We start from the raw sequence: 23176 nt of genomic DNA, 5'->3' as shown, positions 1-23176 counted from the left end.
CAAGGTGCTGCCCATCTTTGGTGTTTGAGTATTTTATCCAATCGCCGACATGAGGAAGAAGTTGCCGAGACTGGTGGAGATGGTTACAGAAAGCTTTTTGAATGATATCTGACAAGCTGAACTTAAAGGTGGTTGTCCTGAGTTATTCTGCCAAATCATAGTTCCGGTGGTGGCAGCAAGGTGACTCCACCAGTACTAGTTTGTTTCTCCTTCAAGCCACAAACACTGATCATATTCACGAAGTTTAATGGCTGTGAATATGCACCGCATGCCCAATTCGTGAAATATCACGGCTGCTAAATTAATAAAGGGTTTTACAGTAGGAAATTGGCTGATAACTTGTTATACTGTAATTTTTTATTACGTAGATACCTTACAGAGACAAAGTTTGGAGCATACTTACAACAGCACCTTGTCAAGCTCCTCTGCTAGTATAAGTTTTTCCTCTCTCTCCTTGTCCAGCTCAGTTGTTATAAGGTTTATATGAGCTTCCTAAGAGGCAAAAGAGACGCACAAAAACAGCTTTGTTTTCTTTGCACTCGTAAAACACAGAACGCGCACTGCGCTTCAAAGAAGTTTGAAGTGGGGGTTCACATGTGGAAGCGACCCACTGTGTCGGAACAGAACAAAAACTGTAACCAAAAAATGGGGGAAAAAAAAAAAAAAAAAAAAAACGATATTTTTCGCCAGAATGAAAACGTAACCAAAACATTATTTATTACTTTTTTCAAGAGCTAAACTGAAAAAAAATTCATTTCGGTCTCGTTCACGTCGAAAGTTCAGGTATTTCAGCATTCACTCTAACTTCCATGCAGGGAGGTGGATGGAACATTGCGCCAGTTCACTGGCATAAAAATTGAAAAATTGCATTTCGCCTCGCTAGCACCCTTCTCTCCTTCGGCAGGCTTGCTACCTACCTGCACACTCTCTCCGTCTGTCTCGATGGTCAGTGCTTAGCTCTCCACATAAGCACTGCACACAGCCAGCTGCGAAGCAGACGTCGCGGCCATGTTGATTTATTTACTTATTTATGTACTTCTTTATTAAGCCTTTGAGGGTCAACTTTTTTCGCCAACGCGAGCCCCCAGGGTCGATTTTTTTATTGCTGGTATAAATTCTTCAGACGAAAAATACTGTCGTAATTTTTCAAGGCAATCATAAAGTGACAAAAAAATCGTTTGTGTTGTTACATATGCGTGCTTTATTCATGAGTACCATAATAAAAATTCTAAGAAAGTTTCGCGGGCGCAAGAAGCAAGAAGTGCCCGGAGGAAGAAACCGAAACCAGCTGCCGCAAGCCAGCACGTGAACTGAGGTGCAAGCGATAGCGGGCACACCACTGCAGAAAGCTCAAAAAAGAAAAGAAGAGCCATCGGCGCAAGGAAAAATTTTCATGTATTTCCGCAGTGCGGCGGCACATGCCAAGTGAGAAAAATGATCGAAAAAGGTGCACTTTTTAAACATACCAGCGATGACGTACATGTACATCATTGACCATTTTGAAGGTATTTGCCCGGGACGTACATGTATTCATTGATTGTAGGGTTTAATGCGCCGACGCAACGCGGGCGATGAGGTGCGCCGTAGTGGAGGGCTACGGATTAATTTTGACCACCTGGGGATCTTTAACGTGCGCCGAAATCTGGTACACACGGGCGTTTTTGCTTTTCGCCTCCATCAGAAAAGCGGCCGCCACGGCCGGGAATCGAACCGCGACCTCATGCTCAGTAGCGCAACGCCTTAGCCACTGAGCCACTGCGGCGGGTGGGACGTACATGTAAGTCATTGACCCTGAAAGGGTTAAGATGCCGACATTCTCGCTAAGGCATTGTTGTGGGGGTGTTATACATGAATAAGCACAAAAATTCAGAAACATGACAAAATAATAAAGCAAAATGAAATACGATGTTTGGCATGATTGCAGCACCATACACAAATTGCAGAAAAAACTGCAGTTTACAGCGCCCCACTCAATGAAAGCAGCTACAAGTCTTGTTGCGCTTGTACGAAAGTGCACCCAGAGCAGAGCAGAAACTTTATTTCAGAAGGGGCGTAAAGTGTCCGGCATGACGTTCTACTCTTTATTAATTTATGAAAAAATTACGCTCGAAATGCAAATGGAAGGGTGAAAATTCAATTTTCTTGATGTTATTCTTTCGTCTGGATAAATATGTGGCGGGCTGAAGGCCCCACTGCTACCTCCTCCCATACAATCTGTTTTCAGAATAAACACCTAGAAGAGGTGTGCCGCTGTTTGAGTGTGTCCCAGAAGGCAGATTGTTTAAAACTTCTAACGTTAATATCACAACTATATGAGTTAGTAATAAAGTGCACAGCCCAATTTTTAATTGCCTAAAATTATTCATAGGAATTTTAGTGTACGGGATCCAGACCAAGGAAGGCAGCACACTCAAGAATTAAGTGTTCATGCACAGAAACTGGTTTTTGGAGGCTAGGAGTGTTCACACCTAATAAGAAAACACCTCATCCCAACAGGGCTCTCCAAAACAAATCACTCTAACAGATTTTTCATCTACGACAGCAACTCAAAGACACCTACATGCCAGACTGAGGACTGTTGGCATATAGTTTCTGGGAACTAGGGTGGAAACATGGAGCATCATTTTCAGCTACACCATCAAAAGGTATAAAAAAGGGTATACACCATCAAAAAGGTACAAGCAGTGCTTGGGTGTCCTTACAATTTTTTCGTGTGCGGTTGGTCTATTCAGCTGCCTATATTTTTACAAAAAAAAAAAAAAAACAGTACGCACCACATTATTTTATAATTCTCAATTTTTATTACTCTTATAATTATAATTTGCAAACACGAACTGCTATGAACCGTTACGAACCATTATCTTTTTCGTTCCTGACTTGAACTGGTTGAACCGGAACAGAACTTATATTTGTGGAACAAAACAAACCGGAACGAACAACACTTCATTCCCACACCCTGAAGTTACCCATGGGCTATGAGATGTGCTGCAGTGGCACACAACATGCACATCACTTCAAAAAAGTTCGAGTTAGTGGTTTACGTGTTGAGGCTGCCCCTGGGCTACGAGATGTGCTGCAGTGGAGGGCTATAGACTAGTTTACTACCTCGGAATGTTGAACGTGCTTATAAACATTTTTTGCCTCCGTCAGAAAAACAGTCATCACGGCAGGTAATAAAACCCCCGACGTTATGCTCAATAGCACAATGCAAAGCACGCTTTTGTCCCAAGTAAATATACCTAGACAGACTATCCAGAAAAGCTTTCAGTTTTGGTGGCAAAAGCTACTGTAGCTTCTTGCATTATGCAAAGCACATCTGGTTGTGGCATATAAACCCCCCCCAAGAATGAGGACCCATCAATTACATAAGTTCTTTTAGGTCAAGAAGACTACAAGTTTTGCCTTCTTTAACGAAAGGCCGACTTCATAAGAAATGCACACCATAAGTCACCAACGGCCCAAGCTCACACAATCTTAGCCACCCCAAGGCCTTTGCAACAAAATTATAGCTCTCGCCCACACCCATGACTTCACGCAAGAGAGCATGAGTGATGGGAAAAGAACCCGTGGCTCATGTGAGAAGGTGCCAGCTCACCAGCGCAGACTTTTCCATCAGGAGAGCTTGCAGAGTAGACTCAAGTTCTTCCTGCTTCTCTAAGTCGTCCCACTCGGTCTGCACCTGGCAGTCTGCAACGTCGCACCACAGCCGGGAATGCTTGCTATAGCTGCGGTACAGCTGCACCAGATCAGGCGGCTTGGGTATGTTGAGTCCCACGTCATCCCAGTCCTCAAAGTCCTGGAAACAGTGCAATAAATTGCTGCAGAAAAATGGGGGCTCTTTGCAAGACCCAGACAAGACGTTCACTGCACCTGTGTTGTGCAGTTTCTTTCAGCTGAAATAAACCTGCACGACAATTATATTACACTGCCAGGAATACCTGAGCCAAATATTACAGTGAAGTGGTAAGCATGCAAATCACTGTGAAAGACACGGAAAAACCAACCGCACTCTCTTCAATTTGCCTCATTATGCACCACTGTAATTACGTCATCATAGCAGTGGCTGTCCTATTGGCTGTTGTTGGTCAACTTCACAGTTTATTTCTCGCATTTCCTGTGACCGTCGGTGCTGTGTGCTACCCTCTTCTATGCCTGAACCTGTATGAACAGTTTTGGCGTTTCTTTTATGTTTTGAGTGCGCACAGGCGAGCAGACATCAATGCCTGCTTTTTTGTTGCACCAGACCGGGAATAGACCCCTCCACGTTGCGGAGAAAAAGAGAACACTCCCAGGCATGTGATATATCGAAGGCCACCAAAGAGAACGCCCCGAGCCGACCCCATTTTCAGGAGAAAGCGTGCAACTTTTCTTGCATAATCCGCGGTCGAGTTGAGAGGGAACGATTATGTGGAATTTTTTATCTCGCGTAGCTTCAATGATAGTGAACAGATTTTTATCATTCTCGTGGGAGGAGATTGCTGGGACAGTAGACTTTACCCCAAAATACATTCCAAGTAGTGGGAGGTACATTCTGCAGGGCCCCTTTAAGGGAGAACTACGTCAATCTCCAAAATATATACTCTCTTACTGAAAAACTTGTGGGCGAGGAGAGCACATGAGATGAAAGCTACCCCCACATAAAATACAGTATCATAAATAAAGCTAGAAGCAACATGATAGCTTCTGTACGTCTTTTTATACCATAAAAAAGTTGTACAGATATTTTAAATGGGGCTTTTATTTTCCTAAAGGCTATAGTTCAATTAAAAAATATTCACTCAATTGCTCCAATTAAAAAATATTCACTTTGATTTGAAACTATCTAAACCAATTAATTGAAACCAAGTCATTATTTGCACACCCCTAATGTCTTTTAATAGTACGCAAGCAGTTGGTAGGCAGTACTTGTACTGTTCTGCTTCTTTCTTGTGTCTCCATGTATCCTGCTGTTGTTACGAATACGGAGTAACTAATCCAGTTCTCGGCCTAGCAAGAAAATGAGAAGGTTAGCAGTTTGAAAAATGTAATTTGATTGATTGATTGTGGGGTTTAACGCGCTGACGCAACGCAGGCGATGAGGCGCGCCGTAGTGGAGGGCTCCGGATTAATTTTGACCACCTGGGGATCTTTAACGTGCGCCGAAATCTCGTACACACGGGCGTTTTTGCTTTTCGCCTCCATCAGAAAAGCGGCCGCCGCGGCCGGGAATCGAACCCGCGACCTCGTGCTCAGCAGCGCAACGCCTTAGCCACTGAGCCACCGCGGCAGGTAGTTTGAAAAATGTACCCCACTATAAATCATTCCAAGCATAGGTCAATCGCCACACTCCAATTCTTCATTTTAGAAAAAGGACTCGACAACTGGTAAACACCTTATTTATAAGCTATTTCCAGCTGCTTGCACTGGAGAATTAAACTAGGATTTAATTAAGCATGTGTAAACAGATAAATACCTGAACTTCATTCTCATCTGAAAATGTGATGGATGTCAACTTGTAATCATGCTTCAGCAGGTACTCATTGAGAAGAAAGTTGACAGCTCGCCGTTCATGAGGACGCAAAGGATCTTCAGCCGTGTGCTCACTGCCATTGTCAGGAGTATTGGGATCGGACTCTACGTGGCATAAAGGCACAAAAGGAAGGGATGCACAAAGCAGCCACAAAAGCACACAATTCTTTCTGCTAATACAGTACAGCATTCAATTCGGCATAAAGCGTTCGCTTTTCTGACCTTTATCAGGTCACCATATAGACCCAGTTTCTCCTGCTGCCATGCACGGTTGCCTCATACAGACATTACTGTACTTGCGGTAAGGTTCTAGCCAGCCACCCATTATTCCACCGTTATCAGTTAAATCTGAGTGCTATCACTGATGGTCATGCCAAAATCCCAGGGCACAAGCAACTACTGTAATGGCTCTACTGTTTCTTCTATTGCACAGCCACTTTAGCGACCATGTAAACAAGAAACCAAAATGCAAGCTTTCACAAGTTCTCCACTTAGCTTATAGTTTAACAATGCCCAGGCCTAATAAGAAGCACACTGCCTTCCACTGCTACATGCATGACAGGAATTTCCACAAGCCTAATGGAATGGTTGCAGCAGCTGCCAGGACTCCCTTATTTGAGAGGTATTCTATTTGTACAGCACTCTGTTTAAAACCAAAAGAATTATCTGCATGGTGCTAGTGCAGTTCAGCACCAAAAAATTGTTCTTCTTGCGGCGCTCAACATGCCCACTAAGCAAATTCCAACGTAGCTTATCACATTACTCTTTCAGCTACATGTCATAATGGTAAAAGTGAAGAAAATTTGCGTTCCAAGTGAAATTTTGAGCTTTGAGCCATAATTCTGGCCTTGTCTACGATGAACTTAATCTGCCAGTCAGGAATACATGCGCTTGTCTCCACTGATCATTTTTAAAAACACCAACCTGGAACTAACCAGACTTTCACACAATAAGCCCAATTGAATATAAAGAAAAAGATACACACCTGTGACGACAGTGAGGTTTGCCCTGAGGTTTTTGATAGTTTCACGAGCTTTCCGGAGCTCAAATTCCAAGACTGGCGCAGCAAAAGACAAGAAACCATGCTTAGTCATCTTGTCTTACTGAACAAATTAAGCAATGCATAACTATTTGTCAATAATGTAAAGGCAGACATAAATAATACTAAACAATTACAGTAAAAGCTCCTTAAAGGGACAGCCAACAGCTTTTTCCTGGAGTATATGCTCTCTATTCCAAATGAAGGGGCACCACTTAAAAGAACACTTCTTATAGGGCCCTCGAACGTTTGAAGCCAGAATTTTTAAACCTGCCAGCTTTAAGTACGCTGCCAAGATGAATGCTGGACACCATGACAGTGAGCCGCATGGCAGCATACTTTTAACTGCACACGAGGTGACAAGATGCACTTAAAAACTTGTTCCCAGCTAAAACAATAAAATAGTCTTTTCTATTCCTTTATGCCACTTTTGGATCACACATAGTGACCGACAGAGCTGTTTGTATACGTACGGTAGTGTCACGTTCAGACACTGCATTGCGCCACTTGGAAGTTTCAGAAAATACAGTAATAAATAAAAATTATTTACACTAATATAGTTAGAATTTCCCTGTGGTTAACCCCCTATATAAAACATTGGCTTTCAAATGAGACAGAGGACATACATAAAATCGGTTGGCTGTCTCTTTAATTCACACCTCATTAATTCAATTTTCCTTTGAACTGCCCAACCTCAGTCACACTGCCATGGGGATTTATTTCACACAAAATAAATGGTTCCTCCACCGATAATTCAAGTTGCCCATCGCCACGAATGGGTTTATTGTCAATGCAACAGCACCAGTTTGCCTCAATTACGCGGCTGAGGACTGCCCGTGCACATCACCTAGTGGAATGATTATTCACAAAGTGAACACCAACTGCAGTGTTATACTTCTGGGTGCCTGGAGTCAAGTCATAGTCGCAACAAATTTTTGCTCTATGACTCTGTAATTAAAAATTACTGGCTATACTTGCTCTTTAGAGGGTTGATTATTTTGATTTCCCTAATTTTTTAGGTAAACACAAGGTAAAGATACGAGTGAGATAGTTCATGCCACTCTGAATGGTTGTTGATTATTGCAGTGCTGAAAAGTCCCACATTTCTCATCGTAACCCTTGGCCCAAATTGCATGAAACAGCCTCCTTCTGTCTGCCTGTATGCATGTGCTGCCTTTGAACAGAGAAAAGTGCCTGATCTGGGTAACCAAGCATGAATGACGTACTCTATGCAATGAATGGCCCCCACAAGCATACCTATATGCACAATGACCTAATAGGTTGATGAAGCCACCACAAACCAAAAGTATGGCACTAACATAGCAAGTAATTGCTAACTGCAAGGAAGTTTGCATATTCAAATTAAAGAAGTCGACAACAACAAATTACTCCTCTCAGGAGTCTGTACTCTAGAAAACTCATAATTAGTCCAAGTTGGTAAATTATGAAGTAGGAAAATTTATCAAATAGAAGCAACACTTTTGTTCACCTGGTATTTGGAGGATAAAACTTCTTGGGCCAAAGATAAAAATTAAAAATGTTAAATTTTCCAAGAACTATGAAAACAATACAAGAGGGTTGGATGGGCCATCTCACCCCATTCTTTTATTTTGGCTACATAAAAAAACAAGTTACCATAAAATCCCAAACACTTAAACAAAGCCAAAAATTTTTATATATAAGCCTTTTGTAAAAACATATGCGGAATGTAGCAATTCTTTTGCATCACACGCACACCATGCGGCGGCAATTTTCGGCCGTGTTTACATTTTCAGTGATTTCATTTGAGCCATAAATTCTACCTCGCTCAAAGAATTCTCGCACAAACTTGGCTACAGGGCTTATTTTTCGGACGCTATACACCTTTGCTACTGAACATTTCTTGGCAGGATTCATTTGTTAAAAAGATAATTATTCTATTTTAACTAATCATGAATTAATGAAAGCATAAAGTAGTGTTAGACGCTTTTTGATGGTTGTTTGTGCTGCGGATACACGTATTTCAGCTGTCATGCTTTGTACCTTGCAGTCTTTTCAGGCAGACAATATGGAAATAAGGTTTTCAAGAGGTTGAAATTTTGAGTGCAGTTGGCCTTTAAAGGGGCCATGAAGGCAAAACACAAGTTTGGTTCATTCAAAAGATTGCCTCGTTAGAATCATGCTGACACCACTTTTAACGTAAACTTCGCTCAAATAAGCTATATAATTAGGAAAAAAAGGGAATGGACATGCGACCCACTCGCTCATTTCCCACAACAGAACCTATGATGCCATACCAGCCAGCTCCGCGATTGGCGGAGGGCGGCAAAAGCAAACGCAAATTAGGCTGAGCTTATAAGCTTGCCGAACGAGCTATTTGTGCTTAAATTTAGGGCACATTCTTTTAAAGCAGTAAGAATGGTGGGAAAAACAGTGGAAGTTACAAAAGCACACGTAAACATAGAAGTATCGATGTGTACTGCTGATGGTACTGCGCGCACTATGCTTGGTTTAGCTGCACAGGACTGCGGGGCTTTGGGGTTGTCTCCGGCGACACTGGCCGATTGACGCAAGCAACGGTGTCTTACGTGACCATATTTGTCGTGCGAGCACCATGTTTCACGAAACGACTATTTTCTCCCAGAACAAAAACAAGCCAGGTTTAAATATGGTCAAAAACAAACAAAAGGCTGAAAACGGCTTGCAGCAGTATGATGGCGCCACCTAGGTTCACTAACGTAAACAAGGCTTTGCAATCGGCTGCCCAGCGTTCGGTTCCTGTGATGTCATTGCAGACCACAAAAACACACGATTTAGCGGGAAAATCAAAATTTTAACCTAATTGATTAATTTCTCAGTGAATAAAGCATCATTTGCATCCGGACAAGCGCTGGAGGCACTAGGCATCTGGACAAGCACTGGATGCACTATAAAACACGAAATCTTTTGAATAAAACAAATTTGTATTTTGTGTTCATGGCCCCCCTTTAAAGGGGTCGTGAAAAGATTTTTAAAAAAATTGTGTTATGTGTGCGCTTATAACTGTGGAACCTTGATAAACAAACAATGCATACCCGTTTCGTTCCCCGATATCGGCAAATAGGAAAACAAATGCAGTTACGGTTTCACCGAGGCTTTCCTCCTGAACTCGAAGTGACGTTTCAGTAAGTCAGTACGAAGCCAATCACAGTTCTCTCTCGTCTGCACAATATGTCGGCACAGAGCGGGTTTGCAAAGGGTCAAATAAAGCTACATCGGCGCCATGATGAAACTCACCCTGCAACTGAACGGGAGATGTCTGATCCCTGATACGACTGAACAACATGGTCGAACTTTCAGTCAACTACGCGGGCGAGTGGCGCAGGCAGAAGTAACCACGTTTAATCTAAACTGGGCATTCGTAAACTGTTTTTGCTGTTTTGCACGAGTCTTAAACTGTCGTTTTGCTAGCCGATATTCTTGCACAAGTTTGTCGACGTCTGTCTCGCCTGTAATGTGAGTTGCGCGAACGTGAAACTTCTGACCTGACGAGATAAATGACTGAACGCTTAAAATGAGAATTTATTACATAAACACGTTTATCGAAGGAACTCCGAGTAGTCGGAACTTAAAACCCATCTATCATTTACTCATCAAGCCCAAAAATAACTAGCGAGAAGCAGCGATACAGCGCCGAGTCGACCAGTCCCACCATCACACAGTTCGATTGCTTTCCTGTTTCCTGCAATAAACAATGCTGTTAACGTTGTTTCGTTGATTGTATACGCTCCCCTTTGGCTTACTGCAGAAGCGTTCAACAGTAAGTTGGCGGTTAAAGCTCTGGGTTGATTAGAATTTATGAAAACACGATAGAGTTCTGGGTTACAAATGCAAAAAGGCTTTTATGCAGCAGTTTATCGCCGCGCGCGCTTCTCACGTCGATAGTGTAGTGGGGAAAGTGTCCAACTACGCTGGCCACAATGTTGAGCTGGCCCGGAGGCCGCAAGTTCGAATCGCACACGGGGCACTTTTTTTTTTTTTTTTTTTTGCTTGAACAAAACTTCATACAAAAAAGGTAAGACTCCGAAGAGAATTCGGCAAAACAACATGAAATTCAGCAGGGAAACTGGCTTCAAACTGTACAAACAGCCAGTAGGTTTGAGTTCTGCTGCAATGATTGCCAGACAACTGAAGCGGTCACGAAACTGCTCACGTGGATAGAAAACTATTTTTGGCAATGAATAAAGGATGCATTGTTTTCATAATATCGTGTTTGCAGCTTCGCAAAAAATTCCCCACATTTCCCCGAGGGGAAGAATGTGAAAGTGCGAATGCACGAGTTGAATTTGCGCGGTTCGGTAATGTTCGCGAAAGAGAGATCACACACACACACACAACTACAAAGAAAGAAAGATGCATTTATTCACAGACACCTATTTGTGTTGTCGTTGTACTTGATTGCTAGAGTGGATCTCAGCTTTGAAATTTCGTGTCAGTACTTCTTTAAGCAGGTGCATTAGCCCTTCTCACGCCCGATTCTTGGCCAATCCCCCACGTGGGTATGTGCCATGTCAGCGGCCAGGCAGCGCGTGCCCATCTCCCCCCGTTGCCAAGGAAGACGAGGAGATTCCTGGCCAATCCCCCACGTGGGTATGTGCCATGTCAGCGGCCAGGCTGCGCGCGCCCATCTCCACGTGCGCGGACATCGCCGGTGGACGCAGGTTCAGGGTCGCTTAAGAAGTGCATTGCACTTAAAACAATATACACAAAGAACACAGAACACACTGAACTCTCGAATGTACTTGACGTGATGTCACTGCTAGTTGCGCTGCCGACTGCCGACGCGCATGGTCGCGTGCGATGCGCCTTAAAACGAGAATTCCAAAGGCGCCTCCGAAATTCCAGAAGCAATGAATTGTGAAAATATCTGGGATTTATGTTCTTAAAAGGTTGTTCAAGCAGACAAAATTAAACAAAGACAAATGAATTTTCTCTTCACGACCCTTTAAGGGCCAGACACATCAGCGGGGAGCGACACGTTTCCGCACGCATCTTTTCCCTCTCCAAAAACCGGCCCTGTAGCCTTCATGCGTGCTCCTGATCACCGCCGGACCGGTTTCCAGGGTGGAAAAACATGTGCGGATACGCTTCGCTCTCCGCACATGCGTCTGGCCCTCTAAGGCTAACTGCCAGCACCGCCAACATGGGGATGCCGCCTCGGCGACAAAGCTGCGTGAGTGCGCGCACAGCGCGCACCTCCCCATCAGCGACCACGGTGCACGGAACGCCGGCCCCCTAATGCCCCCGGCACTCTCTTTTTCCGCTGGAGACCCTTCTCTCCCAACCGAGGTTACATCGAAAAGAGGATTGCTCTGCTTAGGGCTTTTCTGTGGAGGTCTGGAACCATGCGGGTTGGACAAAGGAGCGGATGTTCCTCGACCCCGAGACAAGGCGAGTCCCCCACTACGGGACGAACCGTGTCCACAGTAGTCACCTGGCTTACGACCATACGTTAAGGGGGTGCTTTTTTTTTTCTTTTCTTTTTCTTTTTTCCCCCGCATGAATTAGAACGGAACTTTGTTATAGCAAGGCCGCTGAAACTGAGCAGAGTATTTGCTATAGCAGGAGATTTACTACAAGAACTACCACTCCAGTTACTTACCTAAGCCATTAAAATTATTCTGAGTAACAGAGTGGATCCCTAGAGAAGGCAAGCGTGGCAGGGGGCGGCAGAAAGTTAGATGGGCAGATGAGATCAAGAAGTTTGCGGGGATAAAATGGTCGCAGTTAGCACAGGACCGGGATAATTGGAGAATAATAGGAGAGGCCTTTGCCCTGCAGTGGGCACAGATAGACTGGTGGTGGTGGTGGTGGTGGTGGTGATGATGATGATGACCCAAAACATTTATTATTTTACCAACATGTAGAGCAAAGATAAAGCATCAACTGCTTGGCACTAAAAAGATGTTTAATAGTTTACAAGTACACCTTTATCACCACAGAACAACAGCCCGGCAAGAAAAGTTTGTGAGCAACAAAAGTTTGTTCCTATAATTTTTTTCACATTAGGCTCACTCTCTTAGGATTAAACTTTTATTACTACTTGCTGTTTGCCCCCGACTGCATCCATAGGTACTACAAGCATAAAAATCAAAACTACCTAGCAATGACAAGGCCAACATTTCCAAGAATTTCCCGAGACCTTGTGTACCACCAGTAACATAAGCGCACAGAAGGCGAGTTGTAAACTTTTGTTGACAGATCACCTTCAAAGCTGCAGTTTCATCGCACACTAAAATCAGATCAGGCATTTTGCCTTTCAAGACATAGAGATTCACTCCAGGCCAAGTCTGCCATTTATTATAGCCAGGGATTTACTATATTCAAGGCTACCGAAAAGCGGCTCTACTCTATTACGTTTTCCAAATGATGCATTGATTGAGCGGTAGGCACAAAATATTTTACAGCCCTATTCTAACTCATAGCCGTCAAGTATTTAGTCACAAGATTTTGCCTACTTTCTAACATATTTTATTTTAGCATAAAATAAGTTACATTAGGTAGAAGAAGTGACAACTGGGCTAGTTGGTAATGCATATGGGACATCTTGAAGGTAGCGCACTTAAACACGGACACTAGCGAAAGAAACGACAAACCACAGCGCTGTGGTTTGTCATTTCTTTCGTTAGTGTTCTTGTTTAAAGCGCTACCTTCAAGATGTCCCATAAGTTACATTAGGTTTCTGGCACAAATCAAACAACAATTTTTGTGCTTATATTCAAAGGTTTTAGTATTCATCCAGCCCTACTGAAATAACTCACGCCCATTCGCTGCAACCCCATTCAGGCCCTCGCCTATTAACAACCCCCTTGCACTAATGAAAGAAAAGTAATGATTATGCTTTCCACTGCAAGGCAAGCATTAAATCCATAAAACAATAGTTTTTGAGAATTCTAGTCATGTTGGCTCCCATAACAACAGGCAGATAGGTCTATTTCACATCAAGCCGAGAACAGCAAAGCAATCAAGCAAGCAGCCAAATCGTCGGCTGTTACAATATTCATAGACAGACCTAACAGATATTACGCATTTGCTCATATATTTTTTAAAGAGACAGCGCATCAGACGAGACGGGAAGAGAAGCAGACAAACACGTGCGCTTTGTTTGTATACTTCTCTTCCCGTCCCGTCTGGTGTGCTTTCGCTTTTTTTTCATAGTATTGTACTAACCAGGCCACATTTCAACTTTTCTGTTGCTCATTATAATGTAAATAATGATCAACCTACCAGCAACACGTTCATCCAGCTGTTTCTCTCCATCATCCGAGTACCTCGCGAAATCCAATGAATCAAATGTCTGGACACTGGACGTCCTTGCTGCAGAACAAACATCTTTTCTGATTATTCTTTCATAAGCAAGCACCAAACCATCAACATTTGCATCAAACTAGGCCATCAAAATGCATTACACCAACACAGAACGCTGACTATGGCAAGGCATTCTTGCAGGTTTTGTAAGGATGCCATCACGTGGGCAGCCGCTCAGAAAGACAATCTTAGCCAAACAAATCAATGAAAAAAATAGTAGACTCTGCAAGAAAATGTGAAAGAATCTTTGCAACGCAGAGGTTAATTTTTCTTTTTTTTTTAACCCTTTCTGGACTGGAACTTTTACCCACTTACAACAAAAAAGTGAGAAAAACCGCGAAATTCGACCTTGAACACCCAAGTCGGGTGTACCCCGACAGTGGACCGCTATGGCTGTGTTGCCGTGTATGGCCGTGTCAAGCCTGGCCCAACAACGGACATAAGCATTACGGAGGTTAAAGGGGCCATGGAGACAAAATACAAGCTTCGTTTATTCGAAAGATTCAATCTTTTATAGCACCCCCAGTGTTTGAGCAGCAGCAAACAGAGCTTTATTCACTGAGAAATTAGTGTTATTCTAACGAGACCGTCTTTCGAATGAGCTAAACTTGCACTTTGTCATCGTGGCCCTTTGAATGGAATTTGAGGTGTGCATGTCTCCGTGCTAAAAATGCAGCAACAGGGTGAGGACCTTTGAGGCCTCATCGTGCTCCTGAGGAGCCTGAGGCTGTGCCCCTATCCCTCGCGAGCAGCACGATGATGGGGCCCAGCACCGTACCCTCAGCTCACACTACCAATCCTCCATGCCCCGCCCAGACGAGGTGACATGCCTCTGAACCACATCAGCCTGCTCGTCCTACACACCCTAGGGCAGCTCTTTCCCTCCCTGCATTACACCCCTTTGTTCCGATAGATGTGAAGCTCCTCAAAAGTCTAATGCACTAATGGGGCTAAAAGTGCTAAGCGGCACACAAACAGCTACACAAAAACACCCTCCTGTGGAATTTGCACGGCATACAAGGAGGCAAACAATTAAAACTAATGCAGTGTTCACAGTGCTAAGAGTAAACCGTTAGATTCGATGTAATGTTTACAGTGCCACCCCACAATCCGATGGCACGCCAGATAGGCACTGAAGCTTCTCTTAACAGTTAGCACGAACTGATGGGAGAGGCCTCTTCATGGTCAGAGTGGATTACATCAGACTAAAGTTTGGGTTTGAAAATGTTCGGTTAGAATAAGTAGGGTTGAATTTGGCTAGCTCTGGCGTTTGAGATTTTTGCATTTTGAACGGATAACTTTTTTTCGCATGCATATATAACTACGCTTGAGTAGCCTCGTATCATAAACTCGGTGCTCGTAAACTCACAAATGTCAGCAAATTACTTGTTGCTGATGGTTTCGTCGCTGTCTGCCAGGCACTGCCGTTCAAGCTCACTTTGGGTTTAACAGGCCTGTCACTTGTGCGGTAGAATATTCACACCAACAATAAAGGTAATACGCCAACATTATTATTGTTATCAGTAAATGCAGTGCACGTCTGACCCCACTAAACCTGTATTCGGGAAACTGCCGCGAAACACGTATTTTTCCGACCAGCCGCAGAAAGATTACCATATCTATACACATATTTAATGCACCACTAGCGCTTCTCCTCTATGAAAGATTTGCGACACTACCTCACAACAGCTGCATATTGCGCGATAACGTTTCAAACAGCGTTCATAAAACTCGGTGTTAACAGCAGCCACGGAGCCAAGAGGCAAAGGAGACAACTTTCCAATACGCACGCAGCACTGGTGAAGCATCAAATGCCGAGTGACTATGCTTCTCAAAGTTGCCCGGGTTGGAAAAATAGTCTCTGAGCCTCGGCAATTCCCGGCCGCTCTCCAGAAGTTCGGCATGCAGTTCCAGTGCGGTCAAAATAAAATTGTCCTTCAGCAGCTTTGAGGCGATTTTGTCGATAGTGACATCGTGCACACTTTCTAATTCAATTGGAGGAGGAAGCACAATTGGAGTATCAAGAGCTGTACTGCACTTGGAAATATCGTCTTCCATCGCTTCGGTTGCCACTGCGCCTGCCATATTCCGGATTCGCTGGTGACTATTTCGATGGCCGACGGGCCATAGGACGGGCAACAGCAGCTCTCTGCAGTTCTATCGTTCTGTTTTTTTAAAAACAAATGTCGTAGAATTGACGTATAAGGGCCTTCAAACGCAAGACAATATACCTCTTCATATCCATGAAAGTTTTTGTTCGTCCGCAGTGTTAATTCTTTGAAAGCGCACCTGGCGCACCTTGCATACCTGGATATGTTGCCTGAGTACTCCGCATCTCGCGTGTTTTTTTTTTTTTTTTTGGGGGGGGGGCTCAGTGCAAAAACAAGTCAAAGAAATAGCCCTTTAGTAAATAGACCGTCGTACTTCTGAATACTTCGAAGCTCTGGACAATTTGACTGTGTGTGTGCGCGTGTGTGCTGTGTTGTTTGCATCAGTGGACATCAACGCAGTAATGGAGCCTTGAGAGTGTTGAGAGACCAGGGAGAAACTCTATGCCAGGGAGCAGGGATATGGCTCTTGGAGGACATGTGATGCACTGGCATGAAAATCTTGCATAACAAAACTTCCCGTGAACCGACCGAGCATGGAGGAAGAAAAAGTTTTTCCTCCATGCGACCGAGGCACCGGGTCTCCAAGTTACATTCACGGATTTACCGCGGGAAGTCCGCGGGTAGTCCGAAGATTCTCCACGCAAAAACGATGGCCTGATTGATTCTGAGTGTTCTGAGCATGGAGGAAATTCTTTCCTCCATGGTTCTGAGGGAGTTCGCTCTGAGGCCGGAACTGGGGATCTTCTAATTACAGTCTCAGAATCACTGCGGACTCCACGAGACTAGGCCCGCCGACAATCCGCGGGAAGTTCTGGACTGAAAAATCAAGAAGTCCCCCTGATAACCACATAATCCCATCTACTTTCCGGAATTCGCATTTCTGGACATCGAAATTTCGTATCTTTTGCACTTTTAACCCCACATAGTTCTAAACAAAACAAAAAAAAAATCCTCAACCCTGAACTTTTCTTCATCTCTCTATGTAGCAGCTGGTTCCTGTTCGGTTTCGGGCGTTGGTCAGCGTCACCTGTGCCTGGTCACGTAGGTTCTGTGCAGAGGCGCCAAATACGTTTTTTACTTTAGTACCGTGTACTGCCAGGAGCATGGAGGAGAGAAAAAAAAAGTCAGGATCATTTAGTCGGTTTTGTCGTGCCAGATACCATTGGCCCGCAGGGGCTCCCGTCGTCCCGGTACGTTCATCCGCCCAGTAGCGACAGAACAGCGGAAGCGAGACCGGGGCCAAGGCTGCCCAAAACAGGAATGATCCTTTAATCCCACAGGAAACCTACATAATGATGATGATTGACTTGCACATACCCACGGGAGATTTAAAGGGACCCTGCAACACTTACCATCGACTACTCGGAATGTATTTCGGGGTAAAGTCTATTGTCTCAGCAATCTCCTCCCGCAAGAATTATGAAAATCTGTTCACTATCACCGAAACTACGCGCGATGAAAAATCGCGCATAAATGTTCCCTCTCAACTCAACCGCGGACAACGCGACCAGAAGTATAGAAGGCTCTGAACGCGACGAAAGCTGCGCGCTCTCTCCCGGAGAGGGGGGCGGTGCGCGGCGTTCTGTTCGGCGGCCTTCGATATGTCACAGGCCGGGGAGTTTCGTCCTTTTCCCCGAAACGTGAACGGGTCTATTTCCGGTCTGGTGCCACAAAAAAGCAGGCATGGTGGCCTGCTCACAAGCAAGTGCTCAGGCTGGTAGGGCGTTTTTGGAGCAATAAACGTTTGTTGTAGAGTGGGCTCGTTGAAAGCCAAAACAAAAGAAAGCTCGTCAAAACAAAAGAAACACCAAAAGAATGCGGACAGGTTCAGACATAGAAGAGGTTCATACACAGCGCTGACGACAGCTGATCGTCACAGGAAATACCAGAATTTAGCCGCGAAGTTGACCAGCGACAGCCAATAGGACAGCCATGGCCCGATTGACATCGCAGAGGCCATGCCAGGGGTGCATAATGAGGAGAATTGAAGAGAGCGCGGTTGGTTTTTCCGCGTCTTTCACGGCGATTTGCGCGCTTACCGCTTCACGTGCACGTGTCATATTTGGCTCAGGTGTTCCTGGAAGTCTAATCTAAACGTCGCGCAGGTTTACTTGCACTGCACGAAGAGTGTTGCAGGGTCCCTTTAACGTCCACTCACGTCTTGCAGGATATCACTTACCTGACGTTAAATACACTCTCTGAACAGCACGCAGAACTTGCTGGCTAATCACCGTTTCTCCAGCTGGAACCGCTTCTGGATCAAGTTCCGGCGTTGTTATCTATCATGTTTCACGTTGTTATCTACCCTGAACGTCCGTGGGACGTCCGAAAAATAGCCGAACGTCCAATGCCAAATCTGGACGTCCACTGTACAACCATGTTTGGATGTACATGCGCGTACATACAGTGTACATCCAGCAACGGATGTACAAAGGATATACATCTCCGTATGTCCGAAAGGCATCCGCCCGCAGACGTACACAGTTACCACAAAGCATAAAATATTGGCGTAAAGTGAATATAAAAGCAAAAACACAACAGCTACTCTGTTTTTCAATAAAAAAGATTTTGTACATTAATTAACACCTTGACTTGTATATATTATGTTTCATCCATGTATGACTAAAATTAAGCCTTATTTTTTAACTTATTTGAAAAAGCTCACCGACTCCAACGATGATCTTTAGGGAGGGGTTTATAAGAATTTAGAACCACTGAAAAAACGTCTGAAGCAAGCTTACCGTGGTCGTGTGTACTTGTTTGGCCAGTAGAGTGTTGTGCAGTATTCATTGTAGGAACGTATATGCTCCCCGTTAATATATCATGTGATATCTGTACATTTTTACTGCATCCGAACGGACGTACAGAGGCATTAAAACTGGACGTCCGATGTACGTACAGTGTATGTACATCGGCTCTGAAACGGACGTCCTGCGGACATACGCTAGAGCCAAAATGGACGTACGTTGGACGTCCGGTAGTTGCTTGGGTCACTGAATATGCATGTGCTGAATACCGCAGTTCATCCAACGCTTGAGGTTGGCTCCTCTTAGCACTACACCCTGATGCCTCAATTTGACAGCACAGAGCTTCTAAGTAAGTATTCAACAGAGGAAACTGCACCTGGGAATCCATGTCGTTGTGGGGGGTTATGGGAGGATCACAGCTTCTCAGACAAGGGCCTTGTAGGTCGTTCTGCAAGCTTATAAGCCCTGCCTACCTTGCGTTTGCTTTTTCTAGCCTCAGCCAATCGCACAGCTGTGCATATTACGCCATAGGTTCTAGTGCGGAAAATAAGTTAGTGAGTCTCATGGCCATTTCCTTTTTTCCTAATTATGTAGCTTATTTGATCAAAGTCGCTATGATTCTAACGAGGCAATCTTTTAAATCAACCAAACTTGTATTAAGGGAACACAGTACATCACCCCGACATCACAGGTGACGTACGTTACTAGAAGAGGTGGATGAATACAACTATCTTGGACAAGTTGCATGTGCAGATACAAGCCACGAGAAGGAAATCAGGTGCAGAATTAGTATGAGCTGGGGTATTAGTATGAGCAAGCACTCTTAAGTAACGAACATTTTGCTGCCTCTGTCATTAAAAATAGTACACAACCACTGCATACTGCCAGCGAGGACATGTGGTGCGAAAACTTGGCGCCTTACTATACAAGTGGAAAGAAAACTTGGGTTGGCTTAACGAGCCATGGGAAGGAGAACGGCAGGAGTGATGCTTAGAAATAGGAAAGAAGGGCCTTGGTTTTGGGACACAACCAGGTGTGAGACATCCTAGCTCAGATTATGAGAAAACAGTAGAGTTGGGCCATGCAGAGAACTAACCACTAATGGCCAACCAGGGTGACAGAACGGCTACTGAGAGACAAGAATAAAAGTAGGGGAAGATGAATAACTCGATCAAAGGGATGAAAAAAAAAAAAAAAAATGTGTGGCCAATGAACGGATTCAGACAGCACAGAATAGAAACTGTGTGGTAAGGGCCTTCGTCCTGCAGTGAACATAAACAGGCTGTGCTATTCATATTATCAAGACCACAGACAGCGGCCGCCACATCCCAAAGTCTGCGCAGAGATGCAACATTTCGTTCCAAGCCCAGCACAGTGCAGAAAGAAAATAGTGGGAGTGTCCAAAGCAAACCAGTAGATGGTGCAAGATGTATGCAGAAAGTGCCACGCTTGCACCCGCCAGGCAACAAAATGTTGGTTCCAAGCAACAGGCAATCCCGGGTGGGCGTATCCCCCTCAAAATGATCATCCCCACCATCACCACATTCTGAAGGCTCGGAAGTGAAGGAGGTGCCATCAGGGTGAACGTTACACCCGTGACAGAACTGATGCCTGCCTCGGTAAACAACCAAACACAATTTATTTTTCAGACTGCTTTTCCCTTCTGAAGAATTAAGACCCATTACATTTCGGTGAAGGTACAAGGCCCCCACACTCTTGCACTCGAGCTTCACAGATAAAGACTCCCCCTGAAAGTGTCTCATGAGACTGACCATGACCCTGTACCTAATGTGGCACCAATCTTCCTTGGCACGACATGGTAGCGGGATCCACCATTGTTCACAACGTTCAGAACTGGTTCATTTCCTTTAAGAGGGTAAGCACCCATAACAAGTGGAACAATAGGATCAAGCTAAATAATGTTACCTTTCCAATGTTGCAACCCGATGGCATTACAACTATGAACTCAATATCGAAATGTGGTCGGAATGCAAGGACAGCTTCAAAGAAGGTTTTGGGTGTCTTGCAGTGCATAAACCACGCAAAACAGTGCTTGCCTGGGAAGCATACGAGTGAAAACTCCACTTCTCATATCAAAGGTATCACTTACCTTTTCAAGAGGGTGAAGAGCACACTCTGAGCAAAGCCAAAAAGATCAAGCACAGCATTAAAGGCTTAGCCGACAACGCTTTCTAGCTGTTGTTCGCTAAAAACCCTTAAACAATACCATTAGCCTTTGTCAAAGCTTGGACAGTGGGCACTAAAGTTTTATCTGCACATTTATCTTGCCCTGGACCCCTGACCAGCTTACCAGTCAGTCATGCTAACAAGAGACTCGTCCCCACAACGGGTGGGATTAGAACCCTAGCCCCTAAAGAGACTGGTATGAGGGTTCTTTATATCTTAAAGCGGCCATGAAGACAAAATTCCATACAAACGATTGCCTCGTTAGAATAGCACTGATACCACTTTTAATATATATTCACTAAAATATATTATATAATGACAAAAACAGAATAGATGGTATTCACTGCAAAGTTTAGCTGTCAATTTCTTCGCTTAGCAACACTGGAAACGGCCATGGACACGGCCAAAGAGCCACGGACATGGCACAGCTTGTGCCACTGCCCCCGCACGCCACAAAAAAAAAACAAAAAACAAAAAACACCGGCGTGTGTCGTCTGCTCCGTTTCAACCCAATTCTCAACGGTGGTGTCAAACAGAGATGTTATTAATTGCACTCACATTGGAGTCCATGCATTACTTTGCGTTCGGTGGGGCAGAGTTAGGAACGTCCAACACAGATCGTGTAGCTGGGACAGGTACCGTAATCCCGCGGAGCCTGACGTAACCAGTGACGGTGCACTTACATGGTTGCCTGCATGCGTGCCTCACCAGTGAATACAACCTATCGGTATGCGACGCCCTAGCCACTTTTCAGCACTGAACTTATGACATATTATGGGCAGCTCATTGCGATTGGCTCAGGCCAACAAAATCCAGTGCAAATTATGCAAGGATTATAAGCTCACAAAGCGAGCTATTTGCACTTATATTAGTTCACATTGTGGGGCTGCCCTGTATCCTCCCTTTTTTGCCTATATAAAGCCCTTTTTGTCGGTCTCCTGCGTTTCAGCCTGCCGGCCCTACATCAGCTATCGCCTACAAGCCTGAAGGTCATAGACTCAGTGCTGGCAAAAGCAATGCGCACCTGCCTGGGTCTGCCTAAATGCACATCGACTGTTGGAACTCTATGCGAAGCTCGATGCTTTTCCACCACAGTGCTACAACGCCAAGAGGTCCTTCGAACGTCTTTGCGCCATTTGACTCGATGTCACACGCATCCTTTGGCAGACATCTCAGCACAGCATGTTAGACACCTGCTTCCAGAGAATTTTCAAAGACTTCAAAAGTAGATAGTAGCACCGTGGATACTGGCGCCATGGAAAATTTGCACAACAATACCCGGAATCAGCAAAAAGTCCGCCATGCCCGCGGCCACGCTCAAGTTCTTCACACTCGAGTATATCTACAGTACCTACAAAGGCTACACACGTTTATGCGGATGGCTCGGTTCGCCCGGGCTCATCCGCCATCGGCGTGTGGACCCCAGCTGCCCGGTGCACTATCCAAAGGAAACTTAGCCACGAAACATCCTCGACTGCTACCGAACTGGCAGCTGTAAGAGCTGCTCTTCACTACATCAGCGGACATCACGCCCAGCAATGGGTAATATTCCTCGACTCTCGCAGCGCCTTACTAGCCCTCCGAAATCTTCACAACAACCACAGTCAGCTTGTATGTGAAATTGGCGAAATTCACACAATGGCAGTGTGCAAGGGTCATGACATCTATCTTCAGTGGCTGCCTGGTCACTCGGGCATACAAGGCAATATTAGATCTGATGCAGCCGCCAGCGCAGGCCACTTTATGAGCAGTACGACCCAGCTTCCTTTCTCCTGAGAGGACAGCAACGCCCTTATCCTCGAAAATGGATGGACTGCACAAATGTCGGAGTGGCAGGACCCTCACCGCAGGTATCTACCACTGCAGGCTATTGACCCGCACTGCAAGTTCCGCTTCCCACGCGGCATCAACAAGCGGTGTGAAGGAGTGTTGCACCGACTACGCCTGAATGTAGCATTTACTCGGAGTTTTAAAGTTCAAGATAGGTTGGGACAATTCCCCTCTGTGCCGGACTTGCGCTGTACGTGAGACTGTCGATCACTTGCTGTGTGTCTGCCCTCGATTCGCTGCTGCGCGGAAAACTGCAGCTTCCTCCCTCTCTCGTGTACGCCATGGAGGCAGTCTGGATCTTCGTCATTTTCTTGGGCCCTGGGCCAATACTGCTGACAGTACCTTAGGTACAAAAGTTCTACTCCAGTTCCTACGAGACACTGAACTAGACAAATGTCTCTAGATAGCAGACAGAGCAAGTGTGTCGT

At 44.8% G+C, this 23176-nt stretch overlaps 1 protein-coding gene across 1 annotated transcript in view; it reads right to left on the bottom strand.

Annotated features, from left to right (window-relative positions):
* Positions 1-15996, bottom strand: part of LOC144154890 (RAB11-binding protein RELCH homolog) — a 91780-nt gene extending 75784 nt beyond the window's left edge. Inside the window, exons 1-6 of the mRNA XM_077685984.1 lie at positions 15664-15996; positions 13793-13882; positions 6494-6565; positions 5453-5613; positions 3596-3796; positions 404-492 (exon numbers count right to left, since the gene is read on the bottom strand). Of these exons, the coding sequence (XP_077542110.1) occupies positions 404-492; positions 3596-3796; positions 5453-5613; positions 6494-6565; positions 13793-13882; positions 15664-15958 (908 nt within the window). The 5' untranslated portion in view covers positions 15959-15996. The remainder of the gene's footprint in view (positions 1-403; positions 493-3595; positions 3797-5452; positions 5614-6493; positions 6566-13792; positions 13883-15663) is intronic.
* Between the last annotated feature and the right edge of the window lie 7180 nt (positions 15997-23176).

The sequence above is a fragment of the Haemaphysalis longicornis genome, unplaced genomic scaffold (genome assembly GCF_048455015.1).
Source record: "Haemaphysalis longicornis isolate Haplotype H1 unplaced genomic scaffold, Haemaphysalis longicornis Haplotype H1 scaffold_1, whole genome shotgun sequence".
Lineage (NCBI taxonomy): Eukaryota > Metazoa > Arthropoda > Arachnida > Ixodida > Ixodidae > Haemaphysalis > Haemaphysalis longicornis.
The sequence above is the reverse complement of the archived record's forward strand: the minus strand, read 5'-3'. Positions and strand labels throughout refer to the sequence as shown.